The sequence below is a fragment of the Pristis pectinata genome, chromosome 12 (genome assembly GCF_009764475.1).
Source record: "Pristis pectinata isolate sPriPec2 chromosome 12, sPriPec2.1.pri, whole genome shotgun sequence".
Lineage (NCBI taxonomy): Eukaryota > Metazoa > Chordata > Chondrichthyes > Rhinopristiformes > Pristidae > Pristis > Pristis pectinata.
Genome location: NC_067416.1, coordinates 13,664,856 through 13,684,249, shown reverse-complemented (window position 1 = coordinate 13,684,249; position 19,394 = coordinate 13,664,856). Strand labels below are relative to the sequence as shown.

The 19,394-nt window shown below is 38.3% G+C and overlaps 1 protein-coding gene across 2 annotated transcripts in view; it reads right to left on the bottom strand.

The window, feature by feature from the left end:
- atp6v1ba (ATPase, H+ transporting, lysosomal, V1 subunit B, member a) overlaps window positions 1-19,394 on the bottom strand; it is a 47,109-nt gene that overhangs the window by 11,349 nt on the left and 16,366 nt on the right. For both annotated transcript variants that reach the window (XM_052027318.1, XM_052027319.1), the window contains 7 exons: window positions 18,973-19,028; window positions 18,309-18,407; window positions 14,418-14,511; window positions 12,156-12,233; window positions 8,838-8,977; window positions 3,890-3,991; window positions 165-262 (listed from right to left, as the gene is read on the bottom strand). In XM_052027318.1, coding sequence (XP_051883278.1) covers window positions 165-262; window positions 3,890-3,991; window positions 8,838-8,977; window positions 12,156-12,233; window positions 14,418-14,511; window positions 18,309-18,407; window positions 18,973-19,028 — 667 coding nt within the window. The remainder of the gene's footprint in view (window positions 1-164; window positions 263-3,889; window positions 3,992-8,837; window positions 8,978-12,155; window positions 12,234-14,417; window positions 14,512-18,308; window positions 18,408-18,972; window positions 19,029-19,394) is intronic.

The window sequence follows — 19,394 nt, the reverse complement described above, 5'->3', positions numbered from 1 at the left end:
AGATATAGATAATTATCAATGCCTCTGTTTTCCTCAAAAAAGTGAAGCATCTACTATCTTATAAAGAAATGTGCTATGCCCATCATCTGCAGATGCCTGTCTAATTCACACAATTTGATGAATGCAGCAAGCAGAGTACGGAAATGTCATATTCAGCTACTCACGTTGGGTCATTTGCAAGATTCAAGAACAGGCAGACGTTATCCATTGATCCATTTTCTTCAAAGTCAGACTTAAAGAATCTTGCTGTTTCCATATTAACCTGTTATACAGAATACAAGTGTTCAAAATCAAATTCGCCAAATTTGGCTAGCCCTACGTTAGACCAAAACATCTTACATGCAGCTCAGAAAACAGTATCCAAAGGCATCATAAATGGTCAAGAAACTCTATAAAGAACATGAAAGCACCAAAAGGAGGGGAGGGGGATCATGGTGATATTGCCAAGGTTGAAAAACTTTGGTAATGAACCAAATATTAACAACCTGTTTTCTTTACCAGAGAGGTAAATAATTAAAAGAGACACTTTTAAACTTAATTGGTAAAATGGTTCATGGGGAATTGAGAGGAAAAAGAAATCCCTATGTGGAGCTGGTGTGGAACTCGCTAGTTAAAAAGGAAGGAAAAGGTAGAAACTTTCAACATGTTTAAAATGGTATCTGGATGAATTATGTACTTTCCAACTAAGAGCAGGAAAAAGCCACTCACAGCCCCTCAAACATGCTCTACAATTCGATAAGATCATGATTGATCTGACTGTAACCTCACCTATAGTTAAAATTTTCACCCCCTTATCAGGTATAATATATTCAAAGATTGGATCCACCACCTTTAAGAGCGAGCTTCAAAACTCTAGCAGCTATAAACATCGACTGTTCAACTATCTTATAAGACAATCCACACATTTAAAGTATCAGTCCAGTAAATCTTCTCTCAGTGGCTTCCTAACATTTACATCCTTCCTCAAATAGGATATCAAAATTGTGCACAATACTCCAGATAATCACTGGAGGAACTGTTATCTACCAGGCTATGGGACTAAGCGCTGAGAAATGGGAGTAACTAAAATAGCCTTGGGGAGGGGGGGGGGGGTAGAAGGGCCCAATGGCTGCATCTGTGACACAATTTTCTGATTTATGATTGCAAAGAGACACAAGTAGAATTCCTGACATGGTCAACAAGTGTCATCCCCTGGTGAATCACATGGCCAATAAGCATCAGGTCCTAAATAGTCACTAAATTGGAGAAACTAGCATTGGAAAGGATAAATGCAAAATTACACAAGAGTATTAACAAAACTCTGGAAATCATAGATCACTAAACCCATCTGCTCAACAGTATAATGAAGGGCATTCCAAAGCAAAGAAATATGTACCACAGTACTAATTGGCTTTGCAGGAGATGGGTGACATTTTCCAATTGATTGTATTCAAATAAATTTTGGATTTGGTATTGGGTAAAAGACTTTTACTCTTTTTTGTACTCTCAGATGATTCAAAGCATTTCATGCATATTACTTTAAAAAGAACAATAGCATATGTATATGCATCAGCCACGGTTTTTACAGCAAAATCCCAAAGACGACAATCAAATGAATTTAACGTTAATTTTATCAAGTTGATAACTGTTGACCAAGAAACTGGGTGAAATTTCTGCATCCTGAATCTCCACTTTGATCCAGTAGAAGAGGCGAATGGGTTGCAGCTCACCACATTCATTTCAACCAATGAAATTAAAATGCCATTATAATCTTAGCATCTTTAGCATGGAGCACAGCTGCATCTTTTCCAGTTCAGTAGGTGACATGGTGGCCAATGAAGTCAACACGAGACCCACAGACTCTGCCCAGAGGTGGACCAGGTGCTTGGTCAGGTGAATAGTTGGGAGGCAGTGCACTCCTTCCCCATTTATACTGGGCTCCTTGGTGCTCCTGCTGAATAGGCCAGTGCTGTTCCCTACATTTCTGAAGTTGACACTTGATAAAGATCATGTTGATTGTACCTCTAAATGGATAGAATGACATTAGATTCAAGCTATTGCCATTGGCATACATACCCAGGGTATAAATGCCATGAAAATTACTTTTTGCAGCAGCAGCACAGTTCATTACAAATATGACAAACAAATTACATAAAGTTAAATTAACACAAGTTATACACAACAAAATAAACAAAAATAAAAAACATGGCCTGCCATCAGAGCTGACTGAATGCACTTAGGGCTTTAACACTGGGGATAGTGACCAGGGAGGTGACATTGACCCGTGAGAAGACACTGACATTAGCTCTAACAGTGGACTTGGGAGGATTTTATGGAGACAGCTTTAATACTATCACTTTACTATTTTGAGGTCCCTGCATATCTCAGAAGTATGCAGCACAAAAATCACTTTGTACTAGGTTTGAGGTCTTGGTGTTCAAACACTCTTCCTCCGATAGCCAAAGGCTGTTCTGGTGCAAAGGCATTAGTGAATTTCAGTGACTTCTGATTCTAGTGGTGGCTCCTGAAATCTGGGAAGTGGTCCTGGCTTTGTTCTCATGTCTCATTGTGGACTTTCATTTTTAGAGGGCAGAGGCAGGCTACTCAGGACTTTGTTTTGCAGATGTTTAGTAGAGGCCCATTTTTCGTGTGTTTCAGTGAACAAGTGCAGGATTACTTGCACATAAGCAAATATTGTCTACACACTGCAACCCAATGACTGAAGATGGCATGACCTTGTTTCTACAGTGGAGGCAATTTGGGTTGAACAGTTTCCCACTTGTTCTGCAGATTACCTTGAGTCCAGCAGGAAGTTTATTGGCAATATACAGCATTGCAGCAAGAGATTGAGAAAAGTACTGGGTGATGGTACAGCCTTGCTTGATGCCAGATTGCACTGAGTCCAGGTCTGTGGTGGACATGCTGAATTAAGATTGCAGATTTCAAATTTGGAGAATATCTAACGGCAACCAAATTTGAGAAGGATTGAGTCAAAAGATTTAGTGAGATCACAAAAGGCCATGTATTGTGGCCAATGCTGCTCCCTACATTTCTCTTGAAATTGATACTTGATAAAGGTCATATCAGTTGCACCTCTAAATGGACAGAATCCACACAACAATTTGAAGAGCAGTTTCTTGTCAATTGGGAGAAAGTGGTTGAGGAAGACTGCCCCCGTGGCAGACAGCAGGCAGAACTGTCGGTTGTATTCATAATGGAGTTTGTCTCCTTTATTGAAGATAATCCTAACAGACAAACATTGCTCCACTTTCGTAGATACTTTGACATTAACATTACTACCTTGACTAAGGCACGGGCAGATGGCCAGCTCAAAGGACAAGGCAGTGGGTACAACTATTTCAGAAACAGCAAAGAACAACCTAATCTTCATGGGGTTAGGTTTCCCATCATGAATGAACCAATCTGGTGTCTCTGCAACATCTCCTGTGAAACAAGTGTAAATTTCATGACCCTCTAGCTCATTGCAACATGGAGCCAGCATAATATAGTAAACAGAGCATAGGCCACAACCCTGGAAGTTATGTACAAGGCCACAAAAAACTGCTATTTTGATCTTGCAAAGGGAGACACAACCTGATTCCATGGGATCCCATGTCTTTGCTGGCGGATTAATAAATATACTATTAGATCAATACAAGCTCACTTATTATTACTCTCTCTGTTCCAGACTAAAGTCCATGCTGGTAAGTTTTCCAGCTTTCATGACAAATGTAAACCAAATCCCTTTTCTCACAATGACAATCTAGCAACCTTCCGTGCACAGGCAACTGTGGACTAACAACAGCTACAGCCTGGGAGCTGTATGTGCCATTGATCTCTATCATCATTAACAGCTACAGTTAATTGGCATAATTAACAAGATCTACATAGCTATTTCAAATTCACTTACACCCATAGCTGCAAACACAATGGCAAAATTCACTGAACTGTAGTCCATAACATCTTTGGATTTTTGAACTAGACCAGCTTGACGACAGATTTGGGCAGCAATCTGAAAAACAATTCAAATCTGTTAGCAGAAGTGTGTTTTATAGGTAGAGTACGTGCCCAGAAACAAAGCTACTTTTTGACTTTGTGAATTAGTTTCACAACATTTTCTTTTAGTTCTATTTAAACAAAACAACCCTTTATATCTTCCCTTCTCAACACTTATTTGTTCATATACATAGTAATCACACATATTAGTTATGCATTATAATGGTTTTAAGCAAGGCGGCAGCAGCTTTTAGCAGCTTTCAGAATTTAACCACTTTTAGATACATAAAAAAGGTTCTATGTGCACATTTTTATATTTTCTGACTACACAGGAGTTGTGAATTGGTCCACGACGTCCGTGCTGGTTGTCAAAGCAATCCCATCAATCCCATTCCCCCACAATTCCCTGTAACCCATTCTCTCACATGCCCATCAATTCTACCCAGATCCTCCTATCACCCACTTACACCAAGAGCAGTTTACAATAGCCAATTAACCTAACAACCAGTCTATCTTTGGGATGCGAGAAGAAACTGGAGTACCAGATAAAGCCCACACAGTCATAGGGAGAATGTGCAAACTCCACACACATCATACTGGAGGTCGGGACTGAATCCATGCTGCTGGAGCTGTGAGGCAGCAGTTCTACCTGCTGAGGTTCTGTGTCACATGAATAATAATAACAATCTGCTCTAAATCACCTGCTCAGTTAAGTTCATTTTAAATGGGTCAAGCAGAGTAGGCAACATTATAATTATACAGCCATTGCTGTTATTTCTTTTAGTCAAGCAGGAAGAACATCTCCTACTATTCCAGATCAAGATATCATTCAGAAAACTATGAACTTCAATTTATTGCCTGCACATCTCTGATAGTTTCTACTGATACTTCATTGTTTTCTCAGCAATAGCTTAGGCCTCTTAGTCCAAATGGTGGTTTGGGAAATGTTTTCAAACATATGAACTCAGCTTAATTTTTGAATGTGTTCAGATATTCATAGCCATAAAACCAATTGATACATAGATTGCAAATCAAGTTTCTAAAATTCTTAAGCCAGGGACAGCAGCATAGCTACTAAAACTGCAATAATCCACATTCAATTCTGACCTCCAGTGCTATCTGGGTGAAGTTTGCACATTCTCCCTGCGACCATGCAATTTTCCCTCAGGTGCTCGAATTTCCTCTTTCATTCCAAAAACTTTAGGTTGATATGTGAATTTGCCCTAGTGTGTGGGTGAGTGGTATAATCTGGAGGGAGTTCAAGGGAATGAGAGAAGAGGTTATAGGGAAAATTAAAGGGGAAAGGGATTGTTCTATAAACCTGCATAGACTTAGTGGGTCAAATGGTTTCCAATGCCATGAAAATCAAACAAAATTTGTTCAGTTTTCACATTGGCCCTTTTATTCATTTATCATAGGCTCACAGTCAAAGCCTTACAGTAAGTCTAGTAAAACTTGTAGGCAAACACTATGATGCTGGAGGAACTCAGGCCAGGCAGCACCTGTGGAGAAAAGAAGGTGCTTGACGTTTCAGGTTAGGATCCTTCTTCAGAAATGAAAGGAAAAGGGGAAGCCCAATATATTGACTGCCTACTTTTCTCCACGGATGCTGCCTGGCCTGCTGAGTTCCTCCAGCAGCATAGTGTTTTTCATCTAAATTCCAGCATCTGCAGTCCTTTGTTTCTCTAAAACTTGTAGGCAGTTAGGTCCCAATTCCAGTACAGTCACATAATCCTCCAACTCCACTATCCAGTTCAGTAATGTCAGAATCAGATTTATTACCACTGACATATATGACATGAAATTTGTTGTTTAGTGGCAGCAGTATAGTGCAAGGACATAAAAATAAAAAATACAAACTACAAAATAAAGAGTGCATAAAAAAGGAATAACGAGGTAGTGTTCATGGACTGTTCAGAAGTCTGATGGTGGAGGGGAAGCTGTCGTTAAATTGTTGAGTTTGGGTCTTCAGGCTCCTGTACCTCCTCCCCAATGGTAGCAACAAGAGGGCATGTCCTGAATAGTGAGGGTCCTTAGTGATGGATGCCACCTTCTTGGTTTAACTCCATTGTCAAATAAATTGTTGCCAAAGCATTTTAACCAAAGACGTTTCATCTTTTCTATGCTGTCAAATTTAACCACCACCTCAAAAATTTAAGGGAAGATAACACTTTTCTTTTTAAAACCTTCAGACAGAAGAATCCAGCATTTTTCAAGATTTTAACCTTCAACTGGCAGCAGCTACCCTAACTATACAATTAAGGAAAAGAAACTTAAAGATATTTAAGCTGGGAAGGTAGAAGGAACACCAAAGCTTAGTCTGAAGTTGTCCTCCAGATGTTTATGTGGGTGGAGTTTCCATGGAAGCTGGCTCAACCTTCAGACCACCCTCAAAAAAAGTAAGGCTTTTGTTGCTTCACCGTTGCTACTCTGATTGACAGCAGTTAACACATTGGATTTTTATATTTAATTTTTCAGGATGTGGGCAGTGCTGCAAGGTTAGCAGATATTTCTGATCTTTAACTGCCTTTAAGTAGTGATGGTGAGGCACCTTCTCAAACCACTACAGTCCTTCCAATGGGAGCTCCAGGATTCAAACCCGATGACATTGAACAAACAGAAACATCGCCAAAGAGTGACTTGAAACAGAACCTGGGGCTTGGGAAGTGCTTTTGAAGAAGCCTAGGTGATTAACTGCAGTACATTTTGCAGATGGTACACATTGCAGCCGGGCTGAGTGATTGTGGAGGGAATGAATGTTTAAGGTGGTGTATGGGCTGTATTGTCCTCAATGGTGTTAAGCATTGGGTTGTGTTGAAGTGGCATTCATTCAGGCAAGTGGTGAGTAAGCCATCACACTCCTGATTTCTGTCTTATAGATGGTAAAAAGACAGTTGTTGGTCGTTGCTGGACACGTGGCCTCATCTTTTGTAGCCAGTGTTCATGTCCTGTATCAGTCAAGTTTCTGGTGTATGGTGAGCCTAAGGGCATTGATGGAGGAGAACTCAGTGATGGCAATGCCATTGAATATCAAAGATAGCTGGGCAGGGCTCTCTCATTTTGGAGATGGCCATCGACAGGGATTCAGCAGTGGTAATCCCACCATTTCTGAACGTCAAGGAAAGATGGTTAGATGCTCTAATCATTGCCTGGCACATGGGTGTAGCAAAATTTACTACTTATCAGTCTTTGCCTGAACAATGTTTAGATCTTGCTATGTGTTGGTATGGACAATTTCTTTTGGTGAAGACTCATGAATGGAATTGAACATTCTGTGACCATCAGCAAACATCCACTTCTCACCTTGCGATGGAAACAAGATCAAGACGAAGCAGCTGAAGAGTTGGGCCTAGACCATTTTCCTAATAAATTCCTGTAGTGATGTCCTGAAGCTGGGATGATTGACCTCTAACACTTACAAACATCTTCCTTTGTGTACGATACAATTCCATTTGGAGTGTTTTCCCTTTACTGTCCATTTACTTCAGTTTTACCAGACCTCCTTGATGCCACACTTGGTCAAGTGCTTCCTCTATCACTCTTCTCTGGAATTCTTATTGTTGGTCCAGAAGTTTTGGAACTAAATAGTTCAACCAAACCCCAAAATGGGTATGGGTATGTCAGTGGAAATGCGTCACTTGTTAATGTTGGATTAGGGTCTAAATTGTTATTTTTCTTGTAGTTTAACTTTCTTTATGCTTGCTTACATGTTTGTATAATCATCTGTTTGTCTGTAAATGTTCAATAGATTTTCAGTAATTTGTAGTATAATTGGTTCTATACTTCTGTATTTTCTTTGTCTGTAAGCCTGAGATGTCATGGCAGCATAAACCAAGACAGCCCTTGTTGTTTCAGGCTGTTCTTATCAGAGAAGACTCCCTTATCTATCCAGCTTGAACCAGTTTTCAGTACAAAGAAAGACCATGAGACAGGTTCTTTCTTAGTTACTCCTGGGTACTTGCTGCTGTGTTACTTGCTCACTGTTCTTTACTGTCACTTCTTTGTTACGAACATCTAATAAAACGGCTGTAACCACAAGATTTGCACCTCATTCTTGACTTCCGAACAATCTTCTGGACAATATCATCTCCAGATCCAACAACTTGTTAACATTTTGGACAACTCCTTCTATCCCTTTGCCAATGTTTGGTGTACTGATTGAAAAGAAAACATTACCAGGATTGGAGTTGTCCTGTTTTTTTGTGTGCAGGACATATCTGGCCAACTTTCCACATAGATGTCCATTTTATAACTAATGGAACTGTTTGGTTAAAAGGCACAGCTAGTTCTGGAACGCAAGTCTTCAGTGTTGTTTGTTCTTGTAGCCTTTGCCTTATCCAATATAGGCTGCTATTTCTTGATATCACACACTGAGTGAATCCAATTGGCTGAAGATGGCTTCTGTGAAGGTGGGGATCTCAGGAGGAAGCCAAGACAGATCATCCATTTAGCACATCAAGCAAAACCTAGTTATGACTACTTCAGCCTTGTCTTTAGCACTTGCAATGTTTGGAGCCAGGTCAAATTTTATTCTTTATCTTTCAAAGCAGTTATAAAAAAAACTAAATGGCTTGCTATGCCATTTCAGAGAGAATTTGAGACGCAACCACACTGGTGGGACTGGGGAGGCACATAGCCCAAGTCAGGCAAGGTTTCAGCCTCTGCAGGACTTTAGTCAACCAGATGATTTACCAACTGAGTTTTTTAAAAAAAGTAATAATTTTCTCAATGCTCCAAGCAATTCTCATGCAAAAATAATGGTGCAGAATAAACAAAACAATTATTAAAGCAACTTTACCCCTACAAAATATTCAGTGTTAACCAAACCTACTAATAAGGTTAATTGTTTTTTTTCCACAAACCTCATTATGTGGTAAACCTGCTGCTGAAAATATAGGTATTTTTTGTCCTCTAGCAATACTGTTCATGCCATCAATTGCAGAGATTCCTGTCTGAATCATTTCTTCTGGGTATATACGACACTGTGGATTTAAAGGCTGACCTGAAAATATATTAGTAAAAATTATGAAGCGATGTCAAAAATAATAATATTCTATTTTAAAAGAAAAATTTATATAGCATTTAACAACGTAAAATGCTTCAAAGCATTTTGCAGGAGCAATTTGGTTTGCTTGCTTTCATAGGCTGAAACAATAAGTAATAGAGTTGGGATGTCATGTTGCAATTGTACAAAACATTGGTAAGACCACACTTATTGTATACAATTCTGGTCACTACACTACAGGAAAGGCAAGGTTGCAATTGAGTGCAGAAGGGAATCACCAGGATGTTGCCTGGAATGGAGGGCTGGAGTTATAATGAGAGATTAGATAGGCTGGGTTTATTCTCACAGGAACGTAGGAGGCTGAGGGGTGACCTCAGAGGTTTACAAAATTATAAGGGCATAGGTAGGATACAGTTAGAAGGCAAATGGGATAAATGTAGACAGACATCACTGTCAGCATGGACAAGGTGGACCATAAGACTTGTTTCTGTGCTCTATATTTCTGTTATTCTCTGACTATCAAGTACATACCACAGACAGCAGCCACATACAAAAATATTAGGACAATTGAATCAAGCTCAGAGGTAGGTTTTAGGGATTGCCTTGAAATATAATAGAAAGGCAGAGTTTTGGCGTAACGCTATTACAGTGCCAGTGACCCCGGTTCAATTCCCACCGCTGTCTGTAAGGAGTTTGTACGTTCTCCCCACGTCTGCTTGGGTTTCCTCTGGGTGCTCTGATTTCCTCCCACATTCCAAAGTAGTATGGGTTAGGAAGTTGTAGACACGCTAATGTTGGCGCCGGAAGTGTGGCGACCTTTGCGGGCTGCCCCCAGAATACTCTACACAAAAGATGTATTTCACTGTGTTTCTATGTACATTTAACTAATAAAGATATCTTATCTAAATTCCAGAATTTAGGGCCTAGGCAGATAAAGACACATGCATTAACGCCCAAGCAATTAAAACAGGGGAAGAACCAAAAAGTAGAGTTAGAGGAACACATCACTTCAGAGAGCTCTAGAGTACTTTAGTGCTGTACTGACATAATGACCTAGACTTCATGTGAAACAAAAATCCCACAACACTCATTTGAGGGACTAGGAAGTTATCCCCAGTGTCCTGCCCAATATTGTTTCTTCATTCATGATCTGTTCATCAGATGCAGGAACTTATTGTGGGCAAATTAGTTGCCCCATTTCCTTTCAAACTAGTACATGTTTAACAGGCTTCAAAAAGTTTTTGGGATGTCTTGAGCTCAAGAAAAGAGTCAAAGAAATGCAAGTCTTTCATTCTGGGGGAATATTACAAAATGGGAGACTTAAAAGCAAGGACGAGAATTTTAAAATTGATGTGTTGGTGGACTGGGAGCCAATGCGCTCTGTAATATCAGGAGCAATGAGACAGCAAGCTAGGATGCAGACAGCCAGGTTTATGAATTATATCATTTATAAAGAATGCAAGGTGAATTTCAAGCTAGGACAGCAGTGGAATAATATAGTCTACAGGTAACAATGATTAGGATAAAGGTTTTAGCAGCAGATGAGCCACAGTGGAGTCAGGTAGTGTCAGAGGTGGATATAGGCAATTTTGGCAAAGTGAATTTATGATTCAAGCTCATCTCAGCATTAAACATGACATTGAGGTTGTGAATGTGCTGGTTCAGCCTCATATAGGGCGAGGAATGGAGTCAAAATCAGAATTATAGCAGTCTTTAATTGTCCACTTCAGCTCTTCTAATATTTAGATGAGGGAAACTGCTTATCTTGTACTGGATATCAGATAAATAATCTGATGATTTAGAGACTATAAACTGATAGAGGCAGAGCTCTGTTTTCAAAGCTAACATAATGAAAATGACACTGTGGTTTCAATGATGTCAAGTCAAGTTTAATGTCATATGCAAAAGTACAGTGAGGTACAGGTACAATAGAAAACTTGCTTGCATGTGGATAAGAAATAGCAGGAGAAATTGCCTTCAAGGAACCATTAAAATTAAATTTTTGAAAACTGAGATCAGAGAATTGCAGTTGTTGGCAGCCTGATTTTCTCCAGATGAAATCTTTCAGCATAGAACTATGATGTCTTGAAAAATGTCCTTACAATAATAAATGACCTGACCAATTTTGTGGAAGCAATATTTCAAAGGAATTTCTACTGTCATATATTTGTCTTTGAAAGGTTCCAAATAGAATACGGTTGCTTCAGTTTAAGGCAATTAAAGAAAACCTGAATACAACACTGCCAGCCAAGTTTCATATTGAGATTAAGGTTTGTGTACAATATTTCTTTATGAGGTCATGAAATACCTACAAATTTTTAAAAATGGGAAGAAGGAAGTACAATGCAGATTGTTACAAGGAACCTCTCAACGATCGAATAAATGAACAGCATACTCTATATTTCTAAAAAATGTTTTGTATTTATACTAGGTTCAGTACTTCATGTGCTTAGTCAGTGTGGAACAGCATAGTGCCAAAGGATGTCATGCTAAGACCCTGCATTTTTCCCCAAATACCTTGAAAAAAACTTTTTCCAACTGAAATCAAAAAAACTTAGGGAATGTTTTTAGCTCCACAGCCAATGCAGAAGAACCATTAAAATTCAGCACAAACTTGTGCAAATCTCAGTGAAATGATTTGCAAACTTCTAGACAAGATGATCAATTCACTCAAACTGGTTAAAGGTCTGTTTGCATTACCACAATTTCTAAGCACTAGCAAGAAGGAACAAAATCCAGAAACATTTTTGGTTATCATCAGCAAGAATAGCTAAAATCATAAATACAGCACTAAAGAAATCTCATGAGATCATTCAACAAAACTTACTGCTAAAATGGTTAACACATTGCTTGAACCAGACTACACTGAACAGATCTGTACCCCACTGCACAGATTAACTGAAATTTTCAGAATGCGAGGACAAAAACTAAATTTTAAATTATACACATTTTTGGTTTTCTTTGGAATGTAATTTTCTGAATTGACAGTGACCAGAAAATACCTCTCCAGATGATCAAGGAACATCTGTGATTGGATATTACAGTGGATGTTAGTCTTCAGGACAATGCTTTATCTCCACTTATTGCCTCTCACCAACTGAGATCAAGACTGTTCACAGTGTCCTAGGTTTTCTTGAATAAACAATACATTTTTCTTTATTACTTCTCAGCTTACCCATAATATCCAGATAATCTTCAGCCAGTACTGTAGGTCCTCTGTCAATAGGTTTACCTGATCCATTGAATACTCTGCCTGTAATGGAGCACATGTAAGAAGTAGAAACAGTAGGCCATTTGGTCCTTTGTGCCTGCTCTGCCATTCAATAATGACTGGCTGATCTTTTACCTCATTATCATTTTCCTGCACTAACCCCATATCCCTTGATGCCCTTAATATTCAAGAATGTGCTTCTTGGATATACTCAGTAACTGAGACTAAAGATTTCTTGAATAGATGATTTCAAACATTTGCTACCCTCTGGGTGAAGAAATTTCTTATCTCTTTCCTGAATGGCCAACTTATTTTGAGACGATCTCTCCAGTTCCAGATAATCCACCATAAGTAGTAGGAACAGGTATAGGCCACTCAGGTACTCAAGCCTGCTTTATCACTCAACAAGACCATGGCTGATCCAACATTCCTCGTCCACCTTCCTGCCCCTTTCCCCATATCCCTCAATTTTGTTATTGAGCAGAAATCTAGTTATCTCAGCCTTAAAAATATCCAAGGAACTTACCCCTCCCCCACAACCCTGCAGTACAGCTCCCTGTGGAAAGGAGTTCCAAAAACAACTCTGAAAATAAATAATTCCTCGTCTGTCTTAAACGGATGTCCCCTTATTCTGAAATTATGCCCCTCGTTTCTGGGCTCTCCCATGAGAGGGAACATCCTGTCAGCAATTACTCTGTCTAGTTCCTAAGAATCTTGTATCTAGGACAACCATCAATCCCACACCCTCCCTTGTCAAGAATTTTATTTTTGAATGAGGTTACCTCTCATTCTTCTAAACTCGAGACCATAGGCATAGTCAGCTTAATTTCTCCTCATAAACACTCCTGCCATTCCAGGAATCAATTTGGTGAACCATCTCCTGGGGATGTAATGGCTTTCAGTCCCACTAATTTCTCCAATAATTATTTTTTTTTTTACTGATGCTAATTTCTTTGAGCTTCACAAAGACTCTAGACCCATGGTTTCCATTATTTCCAGAAAGCTTTTTCTGCCATTTCCTTATTCCTCAATATAATTTCTGCAGCCCGTGTCTGGAAGGAAAATGCATGAACTTTGTGTATAAAAACTAGATTTGATATAGAACTTAGTCTTGTTTCTCACTAGCCTATTCGTGTTTTTATTTTTCCTTTCCTTATTAATACTCCTTGATTCTCCTCTGTTGAATTCTGAAATTTTTCCAATCCTTACTTTTTTTTTGGGCAACTTAAGCCTTTTACTAAGATCTTTCCCCACTACTGCCTTTATCGCATTCTTTAATATCAAGGTTGCTCCACCTCCTTTGCTGTTTCGCACATCATTTCTAAAAAGTAAATATCCTGAAATATTTCATTCCCAACATTAGTCATATTAGAACATTCGAGCAGACTAATTAATCCTTTGAGGCTGCTCCATCTTTTAACAAGAAACAACTGATCCAATCTGAGCGTCAACACTACTCTCCCATTCTGTCTCCATTCCTCTCAAGTCCCTTGCAGTTCAAGTGTCTATAAGTCTCAGACTTGAATATATTCCATATAACCTCTCAGGAAGAGAATTCCAAAGAATCTCACTCCTCAGAAGAAGTTCCTCATCTGTCTTAAATGGGTGGCATCTTTTGAAACTATGCTTCCTAGTTCTAGATACCACTAATAGTGGAAACATCTCATTACCTCTTATTTTTTAATATTCCAATGGGTGTACATCCGACTTGCTCAGTCTCCTTCCATATCTCAACCTCTTCATCCCAGAAATCAGTCTATGCTGTCATTCATATCAGCTGCAAGACCCTTGCACAAGTTAGACCCTGAGGCACCCCCAGCTCTACCTTTACAATCCCAAACCTGTCACACTTGTAGTTATATCCTTCAGTTCGTCTTGAATTACCAGTCCTACTGTAACTAATCTAAGAAGTATGACAGCCTGCTAAAACAAATTATCCAGATAACTTACTTCCTCTCTGATGTATCAGTCCCTGAATCTCAGACACCAGCTCATCAACTTTCAGATTTGAAGCATTAAAAGACATACCTGAATTACATTTGTTAGAGACACTCCTCATAACTAGAGTTGATCTTTAGTCAATCATTTTTATTGAAACACTAGAATATATATTTGAGAAGCTCAAGTGCAAGACCCTTTGAAGTTCAATCATAACAGCATACTATAAATTATTAATACAATGGTGTTTTTGGTAAAGGCTTACCATAGGGAATATAATACACATACCAAGCATATCTTCAGACACAGGTGTGCGAAGTATGTCACCTGTAAACTCGCAGGCTGTCTTCTTTGCATCAATACCTGATGTTCCTTCAAAAACCTGCGGCAGGATGAAAAAGACAAAGTACATTTAAAATACCATAATTCTTTATCAGTATGTCACCAAGGCTGAAGGAGAGTTTACATAAAGTAGGCCTGCATTCTAGAATAAACAACATTTAGTCACTTAATTGATGATTTTTAAAACATTGAACACATTTTTTGCAGGGTGGAAATTATAGAACAAAGGAACATTGCTGATTCACCCTATTGTGGGGGTGAGGGGGGGGGGGTGGTTGGTGGTGGAAGGTTTGTCATGCACAACTGATAGGAATGGAACTTTCATTCAAGAACAGCAAATGCTCTCAATTAATACATTTTAAATTTAAGAACAATTGCTACTTCAAGTTATAAAGGAAAGGTAGAGTTGGGAAAAAATAAATCAGGGCCTTCTCTTCTAATGGTAAGGGAAGTAAAATAAGCTGAATAAATTTTGTTATATAATTATAACAATATGAAAGTGGATCAAGATGGCATTTTACTGTACCAAAAATGTAACATCTGCCAGCTAATGACTCGGGATGAATAGTTTAAAAATATTCATTCTGCTGCAAAGGTAAGTAGCTGTTTGGTAAAAGGTAGAGAGTTGCTCTCAACTTCATGGACTGGATCTGAAAGTCAATTGTAAAACACACCCACCAGAAATAGTAAGAGTTTGATCATCTCGTAGAGGTGAGCATGTCTCTCAATATTTATAAGTAGTGAAGCATTTCCTCTGTATCATTTCACACACTGTAGTTTTAAACAAAAATTATAAGATCTTTCAATAAAACCAACTTGTACATCTCTCTTCATCAAATATTTCTAGGATGAATTACCAAAAGGAATTGTTTGAAACATTTGGAATTCGAGACCAATTCAAGAACTCTGTTTCTACTTGAATAAGGGCACAATCTTTACAGGACTTGCAGCTGAACAAACTCAATTAGCTATTGAGTTCAGCCCAGGTTTTACTAGTAAATGCCAATTAAATTGAACTGTACACTTAGCATTTACTCAATAAAAGTAGCCAAACGTGGAACTCATGAGTTAACCTACAGATTCAGAAGCCAGAAATTTATCACAGAACTTTTTCCAGTGTTCTGTATGCTGTGTTCAGCACCCTACTACACAAAAGATAATTAAACTTTGGTTTAATTTCAAATTGTACTGAATTATGCTGGCTATAGCCTGCAGGTCCAAAAGGCGAACAGCAGAATTCAATAACTCCAAGGTAAGTCAGTCTTTGTCTTAAATGGACCCGTTATAAATCTGGGACATTGAGTGGCAGATCACTCTTCTTTATTGCTCAACCCCCCCATGAAGTCCAACAGTACAGCACAGTTTTCCTGAGGCTCCCAGCATTTCACTGGGAATGCTGTTCCAACCACATCAGACAAACATTGGCATAACATTAGAGTTCCCATCCACTTAAATGGGAATTCCCAACAGAGTTGGAAAATAATGTTATTTTTAATCTTAGTACTCTTAATATAACATTTTAATGTGTTTTTTTAATTAACAGTTTTAAATATTCTAAATTGCAGATACTTAAAAAAATAAAGCCTCCACATTTTGACAAAGGATGAGCTTTACCTCTCAAAGACCACTAAGCCCTTCTAAAGGTAGGCCTTAAAGGGTACTAACCCAAGAGCTGGTCATCACCAAAGGCTCACTACACCTTGCAACACCTTTCCAAGGTGCACAGGCCAGCTTGGTCAGCCACCTGCATCCTGCCCAGGTAATTGTGGACAAATGGAGACAGGGTAAATCCAGTTCAATTCAGCCCATTGCTATTTACAGAATGATATGACTGGCGTGAAATAAAGTCTTTGCTGTGTTACCAGCAGCCTGAAAACTCTGGTCTGCAGTAGTCGAGAAAGAATTCATTCCACCTTTGAAAAGAAGTTTTTGAATACTATTTTAAACAATAACATACAAGTGCTGTGAAAAGAGAGCTTGAGTCAGGCATTGAGTATGGGAGTTGAGACGCTATGTTGCAATTATATAAGATGTTGGTAAGGCTGCACTTGGAGTATTGTGTACAGTTTTGGTCACCCCATTATATGAAAGGCATCATTAAACTGGAATGCGTACAGAGAAGATTTACAACTATGCTGCCAGGATTCGAGGGCCTGAGTTATAGGGAGAGAGGTTGGGCAGGCTAAGACTTTATTCCTTGGAACATAGGAGATTGAGAAATGACCTTATAGAGGTGTATAAAATCATGAGGGGTATAGATAGGGTGAACACACAGTTTCTTCTCCTCCAGGGCAGGGGAACTAAAAACTAGAGGTTTAAGGTGAGAGGTGAAAGATTTAAAAGGGACCCGAGGAGCAACTTCATGCAGAGGGTGATGTGTATATGGAATGAACTTCCAGAGAAAATGGTTGAGGCAACTACAATAACAACATTCAAAAAACATTTGGACAAGTACATGGATAGGAGGGGTTTAGGGGGATACGAGCTAAATGCATGCAAATGGGTCTAGCTGGCAAGTGGGTGGGCACCATGGTAGGCATGGACAAGTTGGGCTGAAAGGCCAGTTTCCATGCTGTATTACTCTATGACTGTTAAATCGTTTTGGATTCATACTGTACTATCAACCTTTGTTCTAGGTTTAGACTTCAACACATCAGAGGCCAACTGGCTGCAGAACCAAATCATTAAGTCAGTAACATTTGGAGCAGAAAGTAAACTAAAATAATTTTGGAAAATATTTCCTTGTGATATTTGAAACTGAGATCATCTATCAGGTGCACAGTGCAGCCCAAAATAATGTATCCAGCCTTTTCTCTCCAGTATTAATCATAACACTGTTGCCATGTTGGATGCTGCCTGATAAGTCAAGGATAAAAAGGATTGTTTTGTTGCATAGTATTGGCAAGATCAAGATGTCTCTATTTGTTCCTTGCCAGAATCTTTAAAATCAGAGTTAAATGCTTGCAGTCCACCCTAAACCATACAACAGATTGCATTGATTGGCTCTCCAATTATTTAGCCAGTGTTTTAAATCTGGTTTATTCAGGCCAGAAGGATTTCATGTTTCATCCTTCATTTTTGATGGGAATGCTAGCTGGTCTCAGAAAGGACAATGACAACTAACACAATAACCAATGGACACCAAACTAAAGACATTAAAAAAAACTTCAGAAAAAAAAGCCTGAAAAAGTGTGCAGAATATTGGAGCGGTTTAATGGTTTCCATCCACATTTGAACAAGTAGCTTGCACTGATGATCGACATTCATGATACGTGGCCTATCCTGCCTTGGGAAAAGGCTGGATAATGAAAAAAAATTGGCGGTAAGCAAGCAGTGCTGTTCTAAGAGTCCAAGAACCTTGAAATTAGAAGCATTACAAAGTGTTAAAACGATTAAAGTTTTCTTTTTCAAATTTGTTGAACTATAAAGATTGATGTACTGCATTTTAAGTTAACACATTTGTATTAAATATAGGTTAATTTTTCACGCAAAGCCATCCATTATATTCAAAGTGTCTTGCAATGAAGGCCAATATACCACATGCCTTCTTATCTGTTTGCTGCACCTGCATGTTTGCTTTCAGTGACTGGTGTACAAAGACACTGAAATCCCTTTGTAGATCAACATTTCCCAATCTATAACCACTAAAACAAAAATCTGCTTTTACTTTTCCAACCAAAATGGATAGATTCATATTTATCCACATTTTGCTGTATCTGCATTGGCTTTTTCCATTCATTAAAGCTTTGAGGTAATCAGATAATCCCTCTAGACTGGCAGTCAATAAATGTAATCACATTCATTCCAATATCATACAATTTTAATACAGATCCCCACCTGTACTACAGCCTTATTGCCACTGACTTCCAGAACTTGTCCACTTCTGACAGTGCCATCAGGAAGAGTAAGATGTACAATCTCTGCAAATCTTGGAAACTAATCAAAACAAATTTTTAAAAAAAGCATCAGTTTTAATTCAATATTAGGTTGAAAGAATTTATTACTGTACAAGCAAACCATGCTGCCAACTGTATAATATTTTCTTGAAAAAGCTTCTCATGATATTTAGATCAAGAATTTTACCTTGGTTTGTTATGCTTTGGTCAAATTAAGATTTGTACAATCCTGTTGTTCTAATCTTTCCAGATGTCGGTACTTATTACTAGATCACGTCAACCCCATTCCCACAGATTTCTTCCTCAAAACAATGGTGTGCATACTGATTCAAACATGTTTAGTTATTTGCATTTTCATTGCTTGGCATCACATAACTTCAGATAAAAAAAAGCACATTTTATTTAAGCATCTAAATTTACATATGGAGCATTAAGACTGATTGAGGTGCTAATTAGGAGTTGTTTTATAAGCATGCTATTGAAATCATAATATCAGCACAACATTCTTGCCAAAACACTTTCGTTATTTGGTTGGGAATCAAAATTATACATTTAATTAGCATTCCAAATTAACCACATTAAGTTACTTTTGTTGTGATAAATACCTTTACATCATCCAAAATCACCAACGGTCCATTTACACCAGACACAGTCTTATAGGCTATTAAAAATAAAATTCACAGTAAAATTAGTTTTAAGAAATTTACTATTACATTCAATACATAATATACAAAATAACGAGCAAAACATTACTTTCAAATCCCTCAAAGTGTTTGGCTGCAGTTAAAACTAAATGAGGTTGACGGTAATATACACAATCCATTGATTAGATTTTCACATTTTCACTTACTTAATGCAAGACAAAAATCACCACACTACTACATAAATCTAGCTTTCTCAAACCCTATTTGTGGTGTTGCTGTTCTGTTTACTAAAGGTTTTCCCTTCTATATCAGCATGATTACAAAGATCATTTTTCATCAAGCTGAATGAAAAGATCCATGGAATACTTCAATTGCTGGTCAAG